The sequence below is a fragment of the Idiotropiscis lumnitzeri genome, chromosome 1, assembly GCF_059441095.1.
Source record: "Idiotropiscis lumnitzeri isolate Australia: NSW breed Sydney's pygmy pipehorse chromosome 1, RoL_Ilum_1.0, whole genome shotgun sequence".
Classification (NCBI taxonomy): domain Eukaryota; kingdom Metazoa; phylum Chordata; class Actinopteri; order Syngnathiformes; family Syngnathidae; genus Idiotropiscis; species Idiotropiscis lumnitzeri.
In genome coordinates, this window is record NC_142391.1 from 34,265,958 (window position 1) to 34,287,634 (window position 21,677).

General features: G+C 41.3%; 3 protein-coding genes across 4 annotated transcripts; 1 reads left to right on the top strand and 2 right to left on the bottom strand.

Moving 5' to 3' along the window:
* Positions 1–23: 23 nt before the first annotated feature.
* On the bottom strand, positions 24–5,397 carry tfip11 (tuftelin interacting protein 11). The gene is made up of 15 exons (XM_088297109.1): positions 5,266–5,397; positions 4,758–4,964; positions 4,492–4,660; positions 3,857–4,013; positions 3,657–3,784; positions 3,390–3,551; positions 3,050–3,241; positions 2,732–2,911; positions 2,009–2,143; positions 1,830–1,933; positions 1,579–1,747; positions 1,150–1,393; positions 897–1,039; positions 634–799; positions 24–509 (listed from the first exon to the last, which is right to left on the bottom strand). Exons 2-15 carry the CDS (start codon positions 4,961–4,963, stop codon positions 163–165), a joined length of 2,502 nt encoding a protein of 833 aa, XP_088153235.1. The 5' UTR covers position 4,964; positions 5,266–5,397; the 3' UTR covers positions 24–162.
* Positions 5,398–5,570: 173 nt separating this feature from the next.
* srrd (SRR1 domain containing) lies at positions 5,571–7,156 on the top strand. Its single transcript, XM_088297163.1, has 6 exons — positions 5,571–5,818; positions 5,910–5,950; positions 6,069–6,256; positions 6,345–6,443; positions 6,514–6,665; positions 6,739–7,156. The coding sequence occupies exons 1-6, from the start codon at positions 5,676–5,678 to the stop codon at positions 6,989–6,991; spliced, it is 876 nt and encodes a 291-aa protein (XP_088153289.1). The 5' UTR covers positions 5,571–5,675; the 3' UTR covers positions 6,992–7,156.
* Positions 7,157–9,169: 2,013 nt separating this feature from the next.
* On the bottom strand, positions 9,170–21,608 carry LOC148344358 (clustered mitochondria protein homolog). Of its 2 annotated transcripts, none has more exons than XM_088297093.1 (29): positions 21,498–21,608; positions 20,677–20,797; positions 18,964–19,073; positions 18,487–18,658; positions 18,021–18,158; positions 17,793–17,938; positions 17,559–17,713; positions 17,361–17,477; positions 16,588–16,720; positions 16,410–16,502; positions 16,147–16,313; positions 15,858–16,037; positions 14,525–14,956; positions 14,379–14,452; positions 14,200–14,304; positions 14,011–14,111; positions 13,772–13,924; positions 13,616–13,678; positions 13,298–13,530; positions 13,119–13,203; positions 12,448–12,601; positions 12,213–12,352; positions 11,086–11,166; positions 10,784–10,909; positions 10,589–10,698; positions 10,415–10,508; positions 10,217–10,342; positions 10,071–10,144; positions 9,170–9,855 (listed from the first exon to the last, which is right to left on the bottom strand). In XM_088297093.1, the coding sequence occupies exons 2-29, from the start codon at positions 20,729–20,731 to the stop codon at positions 9,312–9,314; spliced, it is 4,161 nt and encodes a 1,386-aa protein (XP_088153219.1). In that variant the 5' UTR covers positions 20,732–20,797; positions 21,498–21,608; the 3' UTR covers positions 9,170–9,311. The 2 variants fall into 2 exon arrangements, with proteins under 2 accessions (XP_088153219.1, XP_088153226.1); XM_088297100.1 differs by having other exon boundaries at positions 21,550–21,571.
* Between the last annotated feature and the right edge of the window lie 69 nt (positions 21,609–21,677).

Below are 21,677 nucleotides of genomic sequence, written 5' to 3' on the forward strand. Positions count from 1 at the left end.
GGAAAAGCGGTTCAGATAATGGATGGATGGAAAATCATTTATTTGAAATTTTACACATTTTTTTAAAAAGTCTACAAACGTTATTGTGATGCTATTTGATGGAATTGAAAAAGAGAGAAAATTTACTCTACTTCAACTTTACACAAGGACCAGTATTCAAAATCATTTAGCCATGTCTATCAGACTCTGTAGAGATGTGGGAACCCACGTCTTTTCTCCTTGGACAAATACCACTCCCCTGTCTATGTAGATGACAATACGTCCGAATGTGTACAGCTGTTTGCCCTCATGCCGTTTGGCCACTATGGGCATAAAGACAATGTTGTTCTCCTCTGCCTTAGTTTGGATGAGATCTTTAAAGTTTGTAGGTACACTCGTGCTGGCACCCCTGTGAGCAACACTCTCAGCATCCCTGCGCTCTTGCATGGCTTCATAGTGGAAGTCCTTTCTTCTCTCTGTCTGAGTAAGATATGCAATGTTTTCTCTAGCACCTGGTTGCATGTATCCACCTGTGGGTACACATGAAGAACATGTTATAGTAAGTTGTGTCACACAACAGCTGCGACTCTTAACAATATTTAATGAATGAAATCTTGACATGGCCTTGTAGTGTAAGTAATTCCTGAAACCCACCCATGCCTGAAGATACAGCACGGTTCATGATGTCCAGAGCTTCATTGAACTTTTCTTTTATGAGTGTTTGTGACAACAAGACATCGCTGAACATAGTCTTCCAACCGAGATACCATTTGGTGATTTCCTCATAATTGGGACTGTTGCTCAACCATGAACACAGGACCTATCGTGAACAGACACAACAGAGTCAAATGTGGACTAATTGGTAGTTATGTGGCTCTGTAAGGTGTAAAGATACGTTGATCGTTAAAGTTCCTTACTTGGAGCCATTTTGGAAAGAAGTTTTTGTCCAGGAGGGAGACCAGGCTAGAAGGGGAAAGCATGCCCTCCCAGTCTATCACCCAATGAAAGGGCTCCATTTGTTGCTGGTGAGGGTTGATCACCAACTCTTCTAGACACAGAGCTTTAGGAGGAAATAGACACAATCACACCTCAATTTTATAAAAAAAAAAAAAAAAAAAAAAAAAAGAATAGAGGCTAAAAAGGCAAAAATGAGAAGAGGAAGTGAATTACCTAGTTTTGGGATAATGTTTTTCACCATGAAGGCCTCCCAAGCTCCTGGGCTAAAAACATCTTTCCACGGTTGCAGAATGAGGCGTGCTGAGGCATCACTGGGATGCCACCGCTGCAAAGCATTTGCGAGTTTGCTCCGAATGGGCGCGTATAGAGGCTCAAGACGTGATTGGAGCAGAGGCAGCCAAGGGTGGATCCATGAGTGTATGGGCACTGTGTCTGTTAAGGGGTTCCACGCATCCACCTGTTAATCACAAAACCCAGTTTTCAGGTGGTGCACACAGTCACATGTTAAATCCAAAGTAATGTGTATAGCACTATTCATGTTTTAAAAATGCAACACAAAGTGCTGAACATAAATTTAAAAATCAACCAAAATCCACCGCTCTCATCACCAGCACATTGGTTTGACCTATAAATATGTCTTGCCTCTCGCTGTAGCCGAGGTAAAACAAGCTGCTCGAGCAGGTAATCTGAGATCCAAGGTGGAAGCAGAGGAGACCACAGATCAACGCAGTCCACCATTGGCCCGACCATACGAGGTTGCCAGCCGGACACACATGACCTCAACACTGGGATCCATACTTCCCACAGCAACCTGGAACAACACAACACATGGAAGAAAAACAGATCCCACTTCAAACTAAATCGACGAGGCTATTCAATGTGTTTGCTTTTACCTGTGGTAAGGGTCCATGTTCGAATCTTGACCACTATTGATAAGGTTTCTTGATTCGAGAATTACCCTCCATTTACCAACTTCTTCAAAGCAATGAGAAGAGTCCTGAAACAAACAAAAAGAGAGTGTGACAGCGGCCAAACAAAGTTACCGGGCTACATCATAACCAGTGACACATACCCTTAACGGATCCCAGGAAAAAAGTTTCTCTTTGAGTAAAGGATGAACGACAGCTACGGCCAAGTCAGCCAAACCCATTGTCTTGTATTCCTCATAATAGTCTGTCTGTAAAGTCTCAAAGATGCGGACGCACTCCTGAAGGAAGTACAATGAAGAACATATTTTTAATAATACAAAAATAAGGCACCTTCATTTATATAGTACATTTCATACATTAGCTAAGTCAATGTGCTTCGCATATGGCACAATTAACGGCAACATTTAAAGGCAAAATACAATGTATAAAGGCAAAAAGATTTAAGAAATTTCTAAGCAAAGTAGAGAAATAAAAAAAAAAAAAGTTTACTAAAACTACCAAAAGAATGTACACTGCAAGAACACGAATTTGGAAAAGTGATTAGAGAAATGCTCTAAAAGACCACAATCATAGGTAATAAAAAACAAACATGTTTTTTATCCTAGATATAAATGCACAAGGTACTTGCACTTGGGGCTAACTTCAGTTCCATTGTCAGATTATCCTATTTGTGTGCAGCATAACAGCTAAATGCTTATACACCATGTTTGCTTTGAACTTTGCGCTTCACTAATCAACTAAAGGTCTGCTGACATCAAAACCCAACTGATTTGATGTTCTATAAGCATTTCTTAAATGTATTCAGGATTGTGGTAGAACATCTTATTTATTGTCATCGATGCTCAAAAAAACAAAAATCAACATACATGCAACGAGGGTCCCTCCCCCGGTGCTGTCTCTCCAGAAGGAAAACGGTCCACCAAAGCCAGAACCGCTTCCATTCTGCGGATAGCATCTTGCTCTTCTCCCAACCTGGTCTGCAACGCCTGAGACTCGTGGCTCAGCGACACCACCACATCTTTTTCATGCTGCAGGCGGCGGGCTGACTACACAGTTGGATGTGAGACCATAATACGGATGTTGGTATGTGATGGAGTGTAAGACTGGTCATGACTGATAGACAGAAAATAATTCTGCCAATAGATTTTGGTGTGCGTGTCTCTCTGTAAGAACTTCAGTTGTACCTGTAATATGTCTTGTTCTGTGAGGTCAATCAAAAGTTGAAGGTTATGTTCAAGCTCAGGAAGTCCAAAGCCGGATCCCTTCTGATCACGCATGGACGTGGTTGGCGGACCGTCTTCTGGTATGCTGTGCTTGTTGGACATCTGACTGTAACTGGAATATACCTTTTGCTCTCGACCAGTCATGTCAATTACCTACACATGGGAAGATAGATCAGATGAAGGAAACTGAGGAGGAACGTTATTGCAGATCGTGTTTACTTCCAGTCTCAAGAGGTTATTTTCTACATTGCATTCTGAAGCTAGTATAGCAAGTCTTAAATAAAAGGGATAATTAGTTTACCTTGACTTGTGCTAGCTCTCCAGCAGCCGTGCCCATGCTGCGTCCAGCAAGTTTGCCTTTGGCCTTCAGTTCCTCAACAGTTTTGTAGGAGTACTTGGGTTTCTTCTTTGCTCCAGTGGCTGCCGGATCTTTACGCCACTGTCCAAGTTCCTTCTGAAACTCCTAAAGAGACGGATGATATAGAATGTCATAACAGTGTTGGATTAAATTAAACTGGCACAATTATTAAGAGTGAAGATCTGAATGCCAAGACCATTATCCTGTTACCTTTTCCTCCTCCTCATTCGAGTCAACCACCGGAAAATCTTGAAGACTTTGTTGGGTTCGTTCATTGCCATAAGCACCCACAGCTCCTTTTCCTTTCCGAACCTTCGCCTCAATGGGATTGACAATGCCTGAAACATTCAAAAGCCAAATGATCAGAAATTGTACATTGTAATCACCCCACACATGCACATTATACATACCTTGGGCATTCTTTCCCAAGCCTCTGCCTGGTTGATAGCCCATTTTTTGCAGCAGTTTTTGACCAATTCCCTTGGTGTGTTTCTCCCAGGACCCAATTCCTTGTCCAGCCTGTATACCCCCTGCAAATCTTTGAGACTGGTTTCCACGGAAATTACCCTAGACAAAAACAAAAAAAACAACACATATGTTTTACCACAAGCAATATTGTACCAATGGTTCTCAACTGATGTCACCCCGTGACCTGCATCTTGTACACCCATTTTATAGAAGCATTAGCAAATACATCGTTACATTTTTAAACGCAGTTTCAAATGAGTTTCACATACAGCCAAAAGCATATATTATTCACTAGCCAAAAACTGAGCCGCACTCTATTTGTTTACATTATAGCGAGTGACTAGAGCTCAAAGGAGTAACATTTCCTACGGCTGGTATGAACCTATGCCTCAGTAGTGTTCTGAAAAAAAATTAATACAGATAACTGGAATTATTTACTTGCTGGTTGCAACCCACTTAAAATGGTTCAGTGACAAACTATTGGGTTCCGATCCACCAATTAAAAACCACTACTATAAAATCCTGCTAGATTATGCACAGTAGTGCAAAACAAACATACCCTGAAACAGTAATTTACCTTTTGAAACTTTTTAGTCGTTGGCACTTGAGGAGGCGGGGGTGCAGAAGGAGTGTCATCATCAGAATTCTCAGAGCCGTCTTCTTCATCTCTTTGCTGTTTTTCATCAGATGCAGTTTTTCTTAATCCCGCACTCACAAAATTCACTGGAGCTGTATAGTCTTTAGATCTACAAAAAGAAACACGTAGTTTATTGTTTTATTCTTTAAAAACAGTTTTCTATTTTTTTGCTAACTTGGGATGATTATGGTGGGTTGATGACTTACCTCTTTCCTCCAAAACTGGGTCGTGCATCCTCATCAGAGTCCCCTTCTGCCCAGATGCCATAAGTCATTTGCTCCTTGGTCTGTCTGTGTCTGCGGCGGTCTGGGTTGAACTCATTGGCCAAATCCCAATCTGTGATTTCGAAATTTTCAATCTCTACACCATCCTCCTCTGCGTCCCTCCGTCCATACAAATGTGACATTGACATTCTGAAAAGAATGATTAAACAAACCCAGCAAGGATCAATAGGTATGTCCGTAAACAGCCATTATATCGATATCCAAAAGAGCAGACATTTATGTTTGAATTAAAAATGGTAAAAATCAAGAAGCTCGTATCTATCTGAATTGTTTATTATCATTAACAGGAGACGTCACAAGAAACCTGCATACAAATAAAACACAATTTATAGAACGTGAAGAAAAATATAGCGCACCAGCGTTTTTTATGTGTCGGAAAATAAAACTCAAAAAACGTATATATTTGCTTTAAGTTCGTCAAAGTCATTACCTATTTCTTGAAAATCTAGATTAACATGTTCTTTCTTGCAGCAGTAAACAAGATTCGATAGCTAAGGTTAACTAGCTTCTTGACGTACTGCACACGAGCACACTAGTACTTCCGGGAGAAAAAAAATCCTTTGTGCCCACGTCCTTAAAAATAAAATTCTGTACAAATTATGAAATGAAAAATGATTTATCTTAAGAGTTTTCTGTCCATTACAGGTATTTTTTAAAATCATTATTAAATATTATTAAGCCCCCAATTCACCATCACACCGGAAGTAGAAAACTGGTGTCACACAAAAATATTCCCATGCGTCACCTACGTTCTTAGCGACTTAAGGAAAAGTGTTAGTTAAACAGTAGACATTTATGCGTTGCATTTTTATATTCGAATTAAATTTAGTTAAAATCTAGATGTCTGACAAAGGCGGTGAATGGCAGGTGCAACGCCGACGAAAAGGCGCATCCAGAAATTTAAAGTCAGTACTTATGTCGCCAGCACACTGCAATGAGCCACTGGATGCTGGAAAAACTATGAAAAGAATAAAAGAAACAGTGTAAGAATGTTACATAGAGTGATGCTGAACAGAATATGCTTTATTAAAATGATTTCAGACTTCTATGATGACTTTTTTTTATTTTCTGCAGGGCTGAAATGAGATGCGAAGGGTTTTGGAAAGAATGGAAAGGTGAGTCTCTTGATTAAAGAAACAAGAAATTTCTCAATAATTCTAATACCAAGAAGCAGAAACAACAGAAGCGAGTGACCATTGTTGTCTCCAATGGTATCTCCACTTTTCTCTCCAGATCAGATGTTGGCCGCAGTATCACTGAACCAAAAACACACTGAGGTTTCTTTAGGGCAGGTGCCAGAGAGAATAGATGCCAAAATATGTCCACTTGAGTGTGTGTGTTATGGCCTGGGCACCTTTTCCTCATGTGTGTCTGCTCGTTATCAGCTGGCCATAATGCTCCTTCTCCTGGATGCAGCTAAGGTGTAAATATATATTGATGTTATTCGCCATGTAATGTCATGTTACTTATGTCCAAACATACTAACCCAACTGAATGTGTTTCTCCCAGATTCCGTTAAAAGATTGTTTTGTTTTTGATCCTGCTTTCTCCTCTGGAGAAAAAGATATACTCAGAGAGTTGGGTCTGACTGTACTCACAGATAATGAGGTCAGTATACTTAGGCACTTATGTATATTTGTTATTATTAAGTCCAATAATTTCATCCTATGACATGCAGGAGGGGAAACGACTGGCCACTAAACCCACGCTCTTTTATCTCATGCATTGTGGGAAAGCACTGTACAACAACCTCCTTTGGAAGAACTGGAGTCCGAAATGTCTGTCACTCGTCTTAATAATTGGAAACAGCTTTAGTGGCATGAGGGAGAGGTTTGTTCAACAATATTGGATTGGAAATTATTTTACGTGTTATTTACTTGTTGTTTTTTTCCTGTCTGAACAGAATGATCGAGAGAGAGTTTAAGCGTGACTACAGCTACATCAATCAGTCAGTGACTATGTGTGAAGAAAGACAACTGACATGTCCATCTCATCTTAATGACGTCTTTAGCGACACTGCACTCATTACCTTTAGTTCTAGCAAACTAAACGCTCTCAATCAGTCTACCTGGACAGAATCACCTGAACCACAATATCAGCGCCTCTCTGATCTGGAAATAATACTTAGTGACTCTCAGAATGGAAAAAGGACATGAACTACTAGATTCAGCAACATTCGTCAACCTTGTCATAAAAGAGCGTGGAGGTGGTGTTGCTGCTCTCCACAGGAAGGACATTACAACGAACACGATTTTCTGCTGTCCAACTTCTTGGTTGGAATGAAAATGTCAACATGTGTTCTGAACTTCTTACCATCCAACACCATCCGGTGTGGAGTTTGCATGTTCTCCCCGTGCCTGCGTGGGTTTCCTCCGGTTTCCTCCCACATTCCAAAAAACATGCATGGCAGGCCGATTGAACACACTAAATTTCCCCTAGGTATGAGTGTGAGCGCGGATGGTTGTTCGTCTCTGTGTGCCCCGCAATTGGCTGGCAACCAGCTCAGGGTGTCCCCCGCCTACTGCCTGAAGATAGCTGGGATAGGCTCCAGCACCCCCCGCCACCCTAGTGAGGAGAAGTGGTACAGAAGATGGATGGATGGAACAATTGCTCCTCCTACCCTGCTAGTCTGTCCGAAGTTGTCCCTTGGGGCCATGGTCTTGGTCCACTTTAGTTCATCCAGAACTCTGCCACCCACCTATACACTCCCTCTTCTTCAACCCCCCCCAAGAGGATGAGATAAAACTCAAAAACCTCATATGGAAAAAATAAGAAATCTCACACAGATAGGGAGAATCCCCTTCCAGAATGACCAGGCTGCAATGGATGCAGAGTGGGCAACATTTAACACATAATATGGTGCTAATCAGTATTAGCTAGAGTCCATTTAATGAGATCAAGTGCTGCAGGAAGTGAAGATGCCTTCGAAGAAGTGACTCCTCTGGCTCTCCTCACATCTTGTCCCACACAGTCGGTGCAGAATCCGTACAGCAACATCAAGGGAGGATGTGGCAGGGGAGAGAAGTGTTAATAAAACAGGCCTACATGTTTACCTCAATGCAAAAATATTTTGAAAAGCGCTTTCCAACCATCGTCTGAACAACTTATTGTATAATATATTGCATTATGATTACTGGCAATTAAAAATGACATTTTCTTCAATATGTTTGCCCTAAAGCTCTGCTGGAAAGGTATGCTACCTTCTAAATGATATGGCCCAACCCAAATATGTCATAAACAAATATAATTTGTCACTACAGGAATATTTACTGCGTATTTAACCCATCACTGCAGAGAAATGGACAAGAACTGTCTGACACTGACTTCAGTTCTTGTGTCAGAACGTTGGCAAAAGAACTGCCTGAAAACTGGAGCGCCTGCAGAAAACCAGACAATATGCATACTTCACACAAAGGCCAAACCAGCAGATGTTGCTGCAATGAAGAAAGCAATTATATCAAATAGGGGGGGGGGGGTAACAAAACACTAAAAGTACTTGAAAGTAACAGCACTTGTTTCTTTTGTACCTGTCTTGGCACTCAATGGCATTTTTGGGACAGCATAAATAGGTGTGGTTTCTTCTGTATACCTGTTTTATTTGTTTAACAGGAGTTGGACAAAAGTGGGTGTGTTAGCACCAGTAATTACCGTTAACGTTTGATCACAGCGTTTTGCTGCAAAATTTGGGCTGGTGTATTTCTCTTTCGGATCTCTGAAACATCACAGTCACTGTTTAACATAAACCGGCTAATGTGACAAATACAAACTAACAGCAATAAAAAAAACAAAGCGATCGCAAAGAGACTGTGCAAATATTTGTTACAAGAATCCACAATGAATTTCAATTAATTGCAAAGAAACTATCATTCTATTCTATCACATCAATGTACATTTTTTTAATGTCAAGGAATTTAACCTCCCCCCACAGGAGGCTGACATTTTTCTCCACCATCTTTCTGCTATGGGCAACCAAAGGAGACAAATTTTGCGTTCCTCAACATCATGTGTACCAAATACTATCCAATTTTAATGAGGCCGGAACCGTACAGAGATAGTGGCCGGTGGGCGGGGGACTGACTGGCAAAAAAGGGCCAAGTGCCCAGCTCTGGAATCATCAATCAACTTAATGTGTATGTTTTGATGTTGGAGGAAATTAGAGTACGCGGAGAACATGCAAACTCCTCAAAGGAATGCCGACATTGTTTTTTTTATTAAATCATATGTATTGCTTCTTAACAGATACTGAATATCTTCAAATGATGTTTACCTGAGCAATGATTTTGCAAAAATGTGTGTGTTTGAAAAATTCAATCAGTTCAAAAAGGAAAAAGCACCACGGTAAAAAGTTTATTGTTAAAAGAAAAGTAGCGCTGGAGCATACACAGACATCGGCCAGCATGAATACATGATAACGCTCATCATGTTTCGGTTTATCTTACAGTGGACTGCTACACTAATTTCTTAGGTTTGATGTTTTCAAACTTGATCTGTTCCGTTAACGGAGATGTTTCCCACACCATTGCTTCCTGATTCACCAGCTGCGGTCATGTTTGAGACAACGTCTGCCCATGTGCCCTTACTCTTCGGGCTCCCAGTAACCTCATCTGTCTTCGTCACAGCAGGTTGGTCACATTGCATCTCCTCAGTGGCTTTGACCCCATTTGTTGCACTTGAGTCACCATCGGCACAATCCTCCGTTTTGACTTCAGCATCCAAAACCACCATTTGGCTTGGTTCTGCCTCGCCTCCGTCCACTTCTGTTTTCTGCTCCATCACATGACCATTAGCGTGGCCAACAGTGTCGACTGAGGTTTCTTCCACTCGCTGACTCTCAGTAGTTTCCTCCACAGCCGGGCTTCCTTTGTTAAAAACTTCCTCGCCACTTCCAGTTTCTTGAGCTGGCTCCTTCTCTCGTCCGTTCATAACCTCAAAGAGCTCGTTGGCTGCTTTGCTCATCAGCTCTTTTGCCACAGCTGCCTTCAGTTCCTTATGTCTCTGCTTGTACTCCTGGAACTTGTCACTATAAAAACACAAATTATTGAATTGATTTGAATACAGCAAGCTATGACAGGACTGAGAGTTTTTGCAGTTGCTTGGGAGACTTTAAAATCTCCCATTTTAAAGTATCTATGCGCATATTCTTCAAGTAAGAGGAAATATTCATATGCATAAGTATGGAAGGGTCTTTTAAAGCGGCATCTATTAGCTCTTTTTTTCATTACAATAACCACTTACCTGATTGCAATCTTCCTGATCCCAGTGACCAGAACCATCTGCTCCAGAACAGTCTCGCTTGTAGGAGTTAGGCACTAAAAAAAGCAGCAGGCACAAAAAGGTTTACAGACCATTCCCCCTCAATGTTTAAAGAAGTTGCATCTTACCTCCACTGTTTGTTCCGTAACATTAGCTCCCGCCTGTCTGAGGGAGCGTTCTACCTGCACAGCCTGCTTGGTTATTGTGGACAGAAATTCTTTGCTGCATCGTGTCTGAGGATGATCCTCATCAAACTGTGGAGGAGAAAAGCTGTGAAATTAAATACAATTAATTGCAATTGCGTTGGCAAAGAAAACGATGCTGACCAAGGAGGTAAAAGCAGCGAGGGCCTCCTTTTCATGATTCATAGCTCCTCTGTAGTCTCCTTTGCTGCACAGCCACTGGGAGACCAGATGCTGACTGCACAGGGAACAAAAAAAGAAACAGTGATGACTTTGGAAATGTGACCAAACAATGAGATAGTGGATGGTGGATCTTACGTGAGAGCAGTGTGGAGATTTGTTGGGCCGAAGAAGGAAGTATTGAGTCTGAGGGCGTTTTTAAAGTATTTCCCTGCTTGGTCACCTCTTAAAAGCAAGCCAAGACAACTCTGCAAGGACAATGATGTTAGAACTATTTAAAAGAGTGATTAAACTATCACCGGTTAATGATGACAAGGTTTTGAAATAACCTACATCCAGCCTGGCAATGTATGGGTGGTCTTCTCCATGGATGGTTAGCAGAAGGAGACGTGCTCTGAGAAGACACTTCTGGGCCAGGTTGATCTCCCCTCCGGCACAAACGTATACAGCCAAGAGGGCCTTGTAGAAACAGAACAATTTAAATAAATAAATAAATCATTGTGACCTCATGACACAGGCTTGACTCAGTTGAAAATACATCATGATTAACAAAATTAGCATTGTAGCTAATCCTGCCATTTGCTTGATTTACCAATAATAATAATGGATGAAAAGGAAAGCTTTTTTGTACTTACATATTGGTGGATAGTGTTGGCGTGGTCAAACCCGAGCACCCTCTCACTGATAACAACTGCTCTCAATTGGACACTCCGGGCCTTAGGAACAAAGAAAAGTGTTTCATACAAATGCTCCATACAATGTTACAGCTAAGACAGCTCACTGCTAATATTGTAGTTATTATTGTTGGTACAATAATGATTCACAGAGCTGGGCACTTGACCCTTTTTTGCCGGTCAGTCCCCCGCCCTCCATCCTCGATCTGGTTAGCCTGCCGGCCTCAACCATCCGGCCATATTCATAAATATTGTCGGCCCCTGACCCGAATCCGTCCGTGCATGATGCTGCCACGGGAGATGTTTATTTAAAGATCATTGTTTGTGTAAGAAGAGATGTGAGACAGCAAAAGGTTTTTTTTTTTTAAAAATTTATGTGATCTGAAGCAATTTTTAAGATGAACTTTTGTTTGCCTTGCGAACACACCACACGCACAAGCTACGATTCGTGGGCCGGACTAAAATCCACCAATGGCCTCGCTTAATAAAACCATTTTTTTTTATTTGTCCCCCCCCCCCTCCCCCCACCTCCCATGCTGTCCCAAAAATGGGCGTCCGGCTGGGCCGCAGGGCTGGACTGTTCCGCCCCCAGAACGGACTGACCATCTCTGGGGTTACTTGCACTGTCAAACAAATTGTCAAATTATTATATCACAAATAATATTCAATTCAGGTAATTAATTTAGGGAAACAATTATATCTTCAGATGCTCAGTATAAAGCACAAATATTGACTATATTAATTCTTTAATTCCACATACACTGTATGCATACACTTTGATAAAATCTATGACCTAAATTAGTCAAATACTTTTCAAGTTGTGTAAAAGGGAGACATTATGATCAGAGGAAAATGACTGGGTATATTTGACATAAGTTGTTGATGTGGAGGTCTTGGGTTGATTTGGTTACATATGGTCTGCAGTTGTGAGACCGGTAGGACGTACTACTAAATTCTGTGAAACTGTTCTCTAGACTGCTTATAGGAGAAAAATGAAACTTGTGACATATTTGATATCATGCTGTGTGATAAAACTGCACATTTAAAAATGGCATTTAATTGTGACAGTGAGAGAAGTTGCAGCCTACCTCAGCAGTTTTTCCCTGTAGAAATGCCAACTTGGCCAGCAGGCTGTGGCAATAACACGCCTCAGGATGGAGATCATCACACACTCTACCGAACAAATATGAAGCATCTTTCAGTTGTTCATGGGCCTGGTCCAACAGACCTGTGGTTGGGAAAAACATGAATTTTGAGGTTAAAATGTCAAGACTTGCAATAAACACCTCATTACCAGGATTTGAATTGCATTGACAGCCCCACCTTTCTCAAAGTAGTTCTGTGCGGCACGAAATGCCTTAGATGCGTCTGAAGTGGGCATCTGAATGTGTTTGACAACAGGGAAGATGTTGATAATGTCGTCTGGTCCAATGGGAGCTTTACTATGGCTGTCAAAGAGGTAGTCCCTCAATCTCAGCTGGTGGCGACAAAGAATAAACATGAATGAACAAACAATTCAAATTTGCTTTGGATAAGTTGATGAGAGGTTGAGTTTTGATTGTGCGTTTCTGCATTACTGATTTGTATGCATTCTAACTTTATAAAATGGTGAGGTGCGTCATGGGTCAGGGAAGCGTTCATTACATTTTAGTGCAGATCTGAATAAGGTGGGACAATAGTGTGGCAATGACGCCACCACTAAAGGTTACTTTCATGTCATTCTATGCTACTCTCAACCATTGGGGAGATATTTGCATAGTATTAAGAGGTTGCTATGATCTATAACCGGTAATCAGCATTAGAGTGCTCAATTAATTTCCTTCATTTTAATTTTGAAAGTGATGATTGCATCTACCCACGACTTCTACTGATTTTTTTTAAATTAAAGCGTCACCATCACAAACGACAACTCCGATTGTGTTGAGTTCAGTGACCAATAGAAGCAATGTATGAACAGAGTATTTATTACTTTTGCTTTTTTTTTTTTTAAATACCTGAACTCCAGTTTTCAAACAGAACTCTCTAAGTAGGGAGATCTTCTGAAGCTTGTAGCGTTCAACCAGTTGGTTCAGACCAGAACTGTCAAAAAGAAAATGGCAGTTATTGTAACATTATAAACATGCTTTGCATTACAAACAAACTTCGCCAGAGCAAACAAAAGCTATGGCCTTACCCAAGTCCGTCAGCGAGCTTGTATGTTGCAACAGCATCCTGGCAGACCTGGTTCCACAGCTCGGTCGCGGTGAGCGTGCTCCAGGGTGTACTCTCAGAGGCCCCAGGCCCTCTGCCACGACGTCTTGACTTCTTTTTTGTCTCCTCTCCCAATGCCGCGGCTGTAAAGTGAGGGACCAGCAGGCAGCACAGGAAGTGACTGACTGCTGTGGCTAGACAAGGCATGTCCACCCCCTGCAAAGATATTAAAATTAAACACCACAGTGTGATAAAATAGTGATGACACATAAAAGAGCCATTTCGAAGCAATTAAAAGTACCTGGAGGAATGTGTTGAAGACTCTCCTTGTTGAGCGCATAAATATTTCACTCATGACTATTCTCTGGTAGAAACAAAGGGAATTTTAGAAAATATGCTTTGGACACCAGTCATATTATCAAGGCTAGATTAATTTAATTGTGTTTGTTAAACACACCATTAAATGCCTGAGGCGCTCCTTGTGTTTTGACTGGTTGATGGATTTGATAACATGGCCCAGATAGCGCAGGTTGATGCCCTTATTGTGTAGCGCTTCCTTTAGAGAACTGCCATCCATTGGGGTCTCATTGCTTTGTAGACTAAACTCCACCTGCAAATTTGCATATATGCAAACAGTTTATTTGCTATTTAAAGCAGATGGACTGTTCATATTCAACAATCAACGGATGTACGTACAAAGGATGGTATCTGATGAGTGATAATGAAAGCTGCAGCTTCTCGCAGTAACTTTTCATGTATCTTTACAGACTCACTTTCACTGCTGGGGAATGATACTCCTGAAGACACAGAACAAGGGGAAAAAAATCATGTAATGCTTGTGCAAATTGATTGATTTTACTTATAGAGTCTAGTTTCTCTTGGTACCTGGAGAAAAGGCATTGGGGCAAAATCGCATCTCAAAGATGATTTCACTCAAGGAGCCAACTTCTTTACAAGCATCCCGTACTGCATCAGTGGCTCGTGAGTCACCTGCAAAAAGAATTCTGCAGGTAAATTGTCAACTTTCCACAGTATGCACTTATTGTGTATTTAATCAGTCTTACAAGCTGTTGCACATTCTTCAAAGCCGCCGTTGTTATCCAATTTCTCCTTGACAAGCTGTGTGAACTGGGTGTGTCTAAAATAAGCACAATACTTCAATGCAATGAAAAGAAAGAAAAAAATCCTCAGAAAATCCAGTTTAACTCACTTATGCTGGGTGAACATGTGCACCAACTCTGGCCTCAGCCTACACAGGCTATGAGGAAAACTCTTTGGAAGGCCAAAGTCTTTCTGATAATTCAGTGGCCAGCCTTCATTTACACTAGTGCTCTTCTCCTCAGCTCCGTTGCAGCTTTCTTTCTGCATCTCTTCTCTACTTATTGTCTCACTATTGACTTCTGGACAGTAGTTGGCATCAGCTGGGAAAGTCCTAAACACATCCAATATGTAGAAGCGCCCGTCAGCCCCCAGCAGTCCTTGTGCATCCACTGATGTAAACAGTGGTACCCGGTGCCCATTGGGTGCTGTGACAATGTGTTTCTGGATAGAAAGAGCTTTGGCAGCGTGAGCCAGGAGTTCTAGCATGCGTCTGCGATGGGGAGACTCCTGCAATCCAGCATTCACTCCATAGAGCAACCCCCTATACACAAAGACAAATTGATTTATTAATTAAAGTCAAATTAATTTATTTAGGCCTTAATCACAGGAAAGTCTCAAATGCCAGTTCACAAATATTAACAACATCCACTGATCTTAGGAGGGCAAGGAAAAACGAAAAAAAAAAAAAATCTGGGGAAAAATGCGAAACCTCGAGAAGGGACCACAGATGGCGGAATCCCCCTTCCAGGATGATAAGCCCGCAATGGAGGCCGAGTGGGCAACATTTAACATCTTATGATGCTTTACAATGTGAGTTAAAATAATATGAAAGTCAATCAAATGCAGTTATGCAGCTTGAACAACGTCGGTGAAATGGGTCCCTGCCCAGTGGGTCAACACTGAAATCTCAATCTCACAGGACAGAATACCTCCATTAGATCTTAAACACTTTAGTGCTATACAATACTGGAATGGCAATGATCTATAGTAAACAATAAGCCCATATTTAGCACATCAATTTACAACCTTCTATGTTGAGCCATATATCTACACTCATTCAATGTGATTTTCCAAGCCGATTCTCATTGCATAGTTTGGATAGGCTCTGCATGAACCTTGATTTGACATTGCAGCCAATAATCTTGAATACATTGCAATAGATGGTATTTTCAGAGCACAAGCAAGTGGTATGGAGGCCCCAAAGAATAAAAAAAGGGTGGTCTGTTGGCTGTAATCCAAATATTATATTTTAATTTGACTCACGTGCAAGACACCCGTACCTTACTGCTTCCAAACAGAGAAATTAGGGCTGCTATATGAAGAACTGACAGTAAATTGCACAGAGATCCACACCATTGAATACAAAATTCTCGACAGAGTTAACTAAATATATTGATGCAAATTTAAAAAAAGTGTATATAAAGAGAATTAAAAGGATTCACCGTGAGACAGGAGCGTTTCCCTCTTCCTGCTCTGTGCCTTCCAAGCCAGGAGCTAAACCTTGGGCTGAAAGGCGCACTCCTCTGTAGTCTACAATGGCTGTAGGTAGTGTGTGCAACCCCTGTAGCCCCTGCAGATCACTGTAGACCTGCACTCCTTTAAGCTCCAGTCTCTGAGCAGCCCTGCAAATACACAATGTGAATATCTTGAATAAATCACCTATGAGTAAAAATTGGACAGTGACCAATTAGTGGCTTTTACAGAGTATATTTTCATATATTGTGTTCTTACCTGCGGCCCCTCTCCCCGCCAAACACTGCACTAGCTGCCCCCTGGCTCATGAACAGGCCACCGAACAGGAACGCTGGGTCCTCGTGGTTACCATTGACCGGCTCAGCAAAACCTTCTACCACCGTCTCCGCCCCCTGGGACACAGTCCTCACAAATGCACTGTTTATCTGAGGAAAGAATAGTAATGTGTAAATCCAGAAAATGTTGATTTGATCACACTCAATAAAGAAACAATTGCATCTGAATTCATGTTTTTAGGTTACCTGCAGTAGCGCTCGCTCCCTTTGCAATCTCTCCTCCAGGCTTGTTTGTGGACGATCTCTGGCAGCTTGCAGCTCCTCATTCCAGTCTGGAGCCTAAAGAAGAGATACATGCAGGACTCTGTGTCATTTCGCTTGGGATATTGTTAAGAACCCAAATATTTCCAATGTTTTAAATAACCTGGTTTGCTGGTTGATCATCTACCCCCAGCCTGCTGAAGGTGTTTTTGTGAGTGCGGGTTGCACAGGGGGGACCGAGCCAACACAGGGTCTGATAAGGAGTAGGCATCATTTCCACTTGAGATGTGTGGTGCCTTCATCAAACCAGAAAGTAAACTTAATATACACAGACAAGAATATTGTTGGTTAAAATTGATTTGGTTTTGGATTATAATCTTAGGTGGTATTCTGGCAATGTACTGTATGCATCAGTAATAAAGTTACTTTTGTAAAGTGTTGGTTTGTGCGTGATCATTGTTTCGATTGCCGTTTTGCTGTTTGTTTCTTCAAAAAAACTGCATGACAAATTTCCAAGAAGCTTTGTGGAGAGGTGTCATGTGTTAGGAGACGAGAAGTAGAAATGCAAATTGGATAGGGAACTGCACTCTCTCTTTGCGCTGATTGAATACCAATGCAACCATTTTTCCTGTTAACTACAAATAGACAAAAGCACAAGGTGATCCTCAATGGTTTTTGCAGTTTGCATCACAATAAAATCCTTCCCTTTGACATAAAATAAACATGATCTGTTTAAGTCAGTTAAACGGCTGTTAGGATTGGGAGCCCTGCCATTACAGTATGTTTGTGTGTGGTGTCAATAAAAGCAATTTTCGTATCTTCTACCTCGCTCGTCAGAGCACACGCTACTGATTTCAGAAACTTCCATTCACCATAATGCTTTGATATAAACACAAATGTTGCGTGTTTTTCCATTTAATGCTATTGTACCTTTACCTGTTTTTAGTAAAAGCGTGTTTGAAGGCCGGACTAATGTGAGAGAGCAGGTCAGTGAAACAGTGGCACACTGGTGATGATTGGGAAGGACGGGGATCAAATGCTTCTGGTGTAGATCTGAGAGGAAAAACGACAGGAGTGAATGATATGATCTATGATAATTACACTATCAAACTGAAAATCATTTGAAATTGTTACCTGTTGACAAAGAAACCTTTCGGACATGATGTGATGTCACACCTTTGACCCTCTGTTGTCATCACTGTAATGTAGAGAAAGTCTCCTTGCAGCTTCCTGTGTCCAGGAGGAGGGTCCCAAGAGCTAAGAGACAAGTCCCTAAGGTAGCTTGGGACCTAATGACAACAGAATTCAGCAGGTTAAGGACAGTATAGAATTGTGCAATCAGATTTAATATATTGGTACGGTATCCACCTGTGGCTGTGAGCTATGCGGCAGTAGGGCCATCAGTGGTCTGTCGGAGGAGCCAGGCAACAGGTACTCAGGGGGTGTGCAATCATTGTTGGCTGCTTCCGCTTTTGGGTTGCTTGCAGAGCGTTTCTGACTCTTTGCATTTGTTTCTGAAGCAGCAATAACTTACTATTTTACAAATGTGTCACTGAAATAACCTCCTGAAATGAACACGCAAGTATGTGTGCCGACCTGATGTTTGTGCATGAGTAAGAGTTTCCAGTAAGCTCGGCGAACGTCCTTCTCTCAACGCATCCTGAGGTCCAGATGCCCGCAAGAGCTCAAGGACTTGAGCCAAATGGTGCCTTGCAGAGCGGGCAGTGAAAGGCTCTGGATAGGTATGTACAGTTAGTGTAAAAGTCATAAGAACCTTCATAAACTGACTTGTGCGGTGGAGTTCAAACATTTCTACAGGAGCAGATTAAAACTGTAGCCCCTACATCACATTTATTTAGGACAGTGTCCCCTAAGTTGATTTGGTTATCATTTAAAAAGTTGGAGTGCAGCAGTAATTGATCGATATACACCATACCATGATTTAATCACAATCCAAGTATTTCCCTTGATTTCAGAAAAAAGCACATCAATATATTTGTAGTATTGCATTGTAAATAAAATCCATTCAGTCAATGACAATTTCAGAAAAAAAGTGCTGTACCCTCAACCAGACGCAGGATGGCTCCAGGTTTAAGTCCCTTGATGTTTTGCAATCCAGCAAGGGGGTCGAGAGTTGCACCAGCGAAAGCCAGGGACAGATTGGAGCGCGGAGCGAGCTCATCTCTCGAGAGCAAAGTAGTTAAGGCATCTTGAACCAGCCAAAATCCACAAATCTTCACACACAAAAGAAACCAGTAATGAATATTCACACAATTATTGGATATACCCAATGGTCACATTATTACCGATAGCTTCACCTGCATGTGAAATCAAGTTGAATTTACCGCCTATGAACAAAAGAACCCTCCATGCATGGTAATCTAATGTTTGCCGTCTCTTATTTGATTACATGAAATCAACACAGTTCCTCATCACTGAATACCGAAATGAAACACATTTTAAATGAACACTGCTTTAACAGGGTCAATAATTACACATGCTTAAAAATGTACAGTCAGATTCATAAAATTTTAGCTACCTGAAACTCAAAAGGCTCAACTCCTGCACCCTGGATCTTGACCGGGAATGAGGAATCATCTTCTAGCTTGAGGGAAGGCGCATTTTTCCCATGAGTAACACTGATAACATCTGTTTAGAGAGAGAAACCAGTAAGCCACATCTGTCTTCATACAGTTCATTATATGCTGCCAATGTGACTGCAGAGAAAATAAACAAATCAATTAACAGATTAATTGCAACGGCATGAGAAAATCTCGTGGAATGTTCTCAGCTCAGTTTCAATTCCTGTGTTGCATTGAATAGAATACTGCTCAGGAGTAGTGGTAGAGTGGAGGTCCATGTGAATGTTACAAGCACATCCTCAACTTGTTCTTCTTTACAGCACAAACTAGTCAAGACTGAATCAATAGTGCCTCTGCTGGTAACAGCCTAGTAGTGCACTTGATTTTTTTTCACGCTTAAACCACAGTTAATTTGTAGGTAATTTTTAAGCACAATACCTTTATTTAACCTTTTAAAACGGATTGTTTTCAAATCATTACAAACATTTTATATTCAACTTGTGTGCAATACATTTTAATTGGATCCTTTAAAAGGAATAAAACATATGCTTTGTTTTTTGCTGAACACTCATTACTCTGAGTATACTACGCTACGGTATTAATGTTGGTCATTATGGTTATATTTGGAGAGCCAATGATTTTTTTAGGTGGTACTTGATGTGAAAAGTTTGAGAAACCCTGGCCTAAAATCATTGAACAAATGAATGAGTAGTAAATATGACTCATGTATCTCACATGAAAAGGGAGAAAGAGCAAGCGTAAGAGAAGGTGAAAGTGAATTCAGGCAAAAAAATAAAATAAAAATGGGTGTGTCTTTAGTAGACATGCACACGCATACAAATACCCCCTACACACACAGGGGAGAGCAGGACCTGGCATGCATAACCTACATTGTGACTAAACCTGTTGAATTTGCCTATCAGCCTTCATGTCATCTTGGGTTGAAGGGACAACCACACCCAGCAGTGGCATGTGGAGACTGCAAAGTGCTAAAACACAAACTAACGCAGCTTTAGGCTTGCAGTGAAGTATGCATGTGTATTCTACGACACCTTTTCTAAGTACTTCACACACTCATTTAGGAGGAATGTGGCTGTTCTACAATAAAACCCTTGCTGTCAACGTGGGAGTCCACCACTGGAAAGCACCCAAAGAACAGCTTCTCTCTTCACAATTGGTTGGAGGAAATTCCCTCCCCTTTTCTGGCATTCAGCCACCAGCCTCTTTCCCTATTGGAGGTGACTTACTACTGCAGAAACCTTCATGGTTGACAAGTTAATTTCTATGCCCAAAACCAAACATGTTTAAAGCTTATTTACTGAAAGGTCACTTGTTGCTGAACACAAGTGCCCATGCATTTAGGAGTGTAGGAAGGCCTGAGGGCAATCTCCCCTGAAGACAGCCAGCACACATTCAACCGTATCCACTCCGTCCTGTTTAAGGGGAGTGGCAAAGAAAGTTGTACGAGAATGAAGATTCCTTTATACCTGGATATCAGGTTTTTTTCTTTGTGAGTATTTACCTCATGAATACCGAAAGGCAGATATACTCATAGCAGCAGAAGCATGTTGAATGTCCCACCCCCTCTCACTCTCCAACAGGGAGGCACCAAAGAAAAAGAAGGAAAAGCAAGGAAAAGGAAAAGACACAAGTGTGTTTGGATTTCTCACCATTCGTCTTGGCTTGAGTTCTTCCAGCTGCTCCTTTCCTCACTTTGTCTTTCATGCCTGCGTGTTGATTCCTTTTTCTTTTCGGGTTTGGGCTTCACTATGCTGCAGTCTTGCTTCAATCCTAAATGCAAAAAGAGTAGACCCCGAGACTGTTCAGCTGGACGACTTGGAAAACCAGCAGAATGAATGTGACTGTGACTCCTGCCTGTTCTGTTCTGCAAACTCAACTTATCTGTTCTCACTGTGTATAAAAAAAAAAAGCCCCACCCTCTTGTTGCTCCACACAGTCAGTCTACTCTGCGTGTCTCCTACACTTTTTTTGTTAGCTGGCTTGGGTGTGTCTATGCATTCGTCCATGTTCACTTTCCTACTCCTGGCATGTTTCACTCCCGAAAAGACCTGGAGGAAATTTGGAAATTCAAATTAGGTACACATTTTGATTGGTAGAGGTCAGACCTCAGTGAGCCTATGAATTATTAAATTCCAAACACTGTACTGCGCCGGCAACATTAAGTGACATATATAGCCAAGTGCATATTTAAATGAACCTACTACAAGTAAATAGTTGCGTTTTTTTTTTTTGCTTCCACAAATGGGCGCGTCTGTTTCGTGTGATGTGGTTACTCGCGAATTATTTAAACATTCATTTACAAATCTAAACGATGAGAAACTGACATAATTTGTCTTAAATTAGATCAGAATTACATAAACAGAAAATGTATCCACATCTCGGAGGAACGACAGAGAAGTCACACATGTCAAGTTAATTCTATAGCCCAGATATGCTATTATGTTTGCAGAAACGTATGAAGTTAACAAACTATTAACGCCGCGATTCTGAAATACTAGTTTAATTTAAACACTTTACAGTACCGTACGTTGGAGTCATAAAACGTTTACACTAGTGACGTAATCATATCGTTTGGGGATTGTGGGATGGTGCCTTAAAGTACTCCTCGTAAATGTTAACTTCAAGTGACACGTTACATTATTTGTGCTGC

Excerpts from the sequence above, each read along its gene's own strand:
- tfip11 (XM_088297109.1), bottom strand. The coding sequence starts at position 4,963 with ATGTCAATGTCACATTTGTATGGACGGAGGGACGCAGAGGAGGATGGT. Across the intron at positions 2,912-3,049 it reads CAGAACAAGACATATTACAG|TCAGCCCGCCGCCTGCAGCA; the intron begins GTACAACTGAAG and ends CCAACTGTGTAG. Across the intron at positions 1,394-1,578 it reads TACCTCGGCTACAGCGAGAG|GTGGATGCGTGGAACCCCTT; the intron begins GCAAGACATATT and ends TGTGATTAACAG.
- srrd (XM_088297163.1), top strand. The coding sequence starts at position 5,676 with ATGTCTGACAAAGGCGGTGAATGGCAGGTGCAACGCCGACGAAAAGGC. Across the intron at positions 5,951-6,068 it reads GTTTTGGAAAGAATGGAAAG|ATCAGATGTTGGCCGCAGTA; the intron begins GTGAGTCTCTTG and ends TTTTCTCTCCAG. Across the intron at positions 6,257-6,344 it reads TTCTCCTGGATGCAGCTAAG|ATTCCGTTAAAAGATTGTTT; the intron begins GTGTAAATATAT and ends TGTTTCTCCCAG.
- LOC148344358 (XM_088297093.1), bottom strand. The coding sequence starts at position 20,731 with ATGAAAGACAAAGTGAGGAAAGGAGCAGCTGGAAGAACTCAAGCCAAG. Across the intron at positions 16,038-16,146 it reads GGCGGGGAGAGGGGCCGCAG|GGCTGCTCAGAGACTGGAGC; the intron begins GTAAGAACACAA and ends GTGTATTTGCAG. Across the intron at positions 11,167-12,212 it reads TACAGGGAAAAACTGCTGAG|GCCCGGAGTGTCCAATTGAG; the intron begins GTAGGCTGCAAC and ends TTTGTTCCTAAG.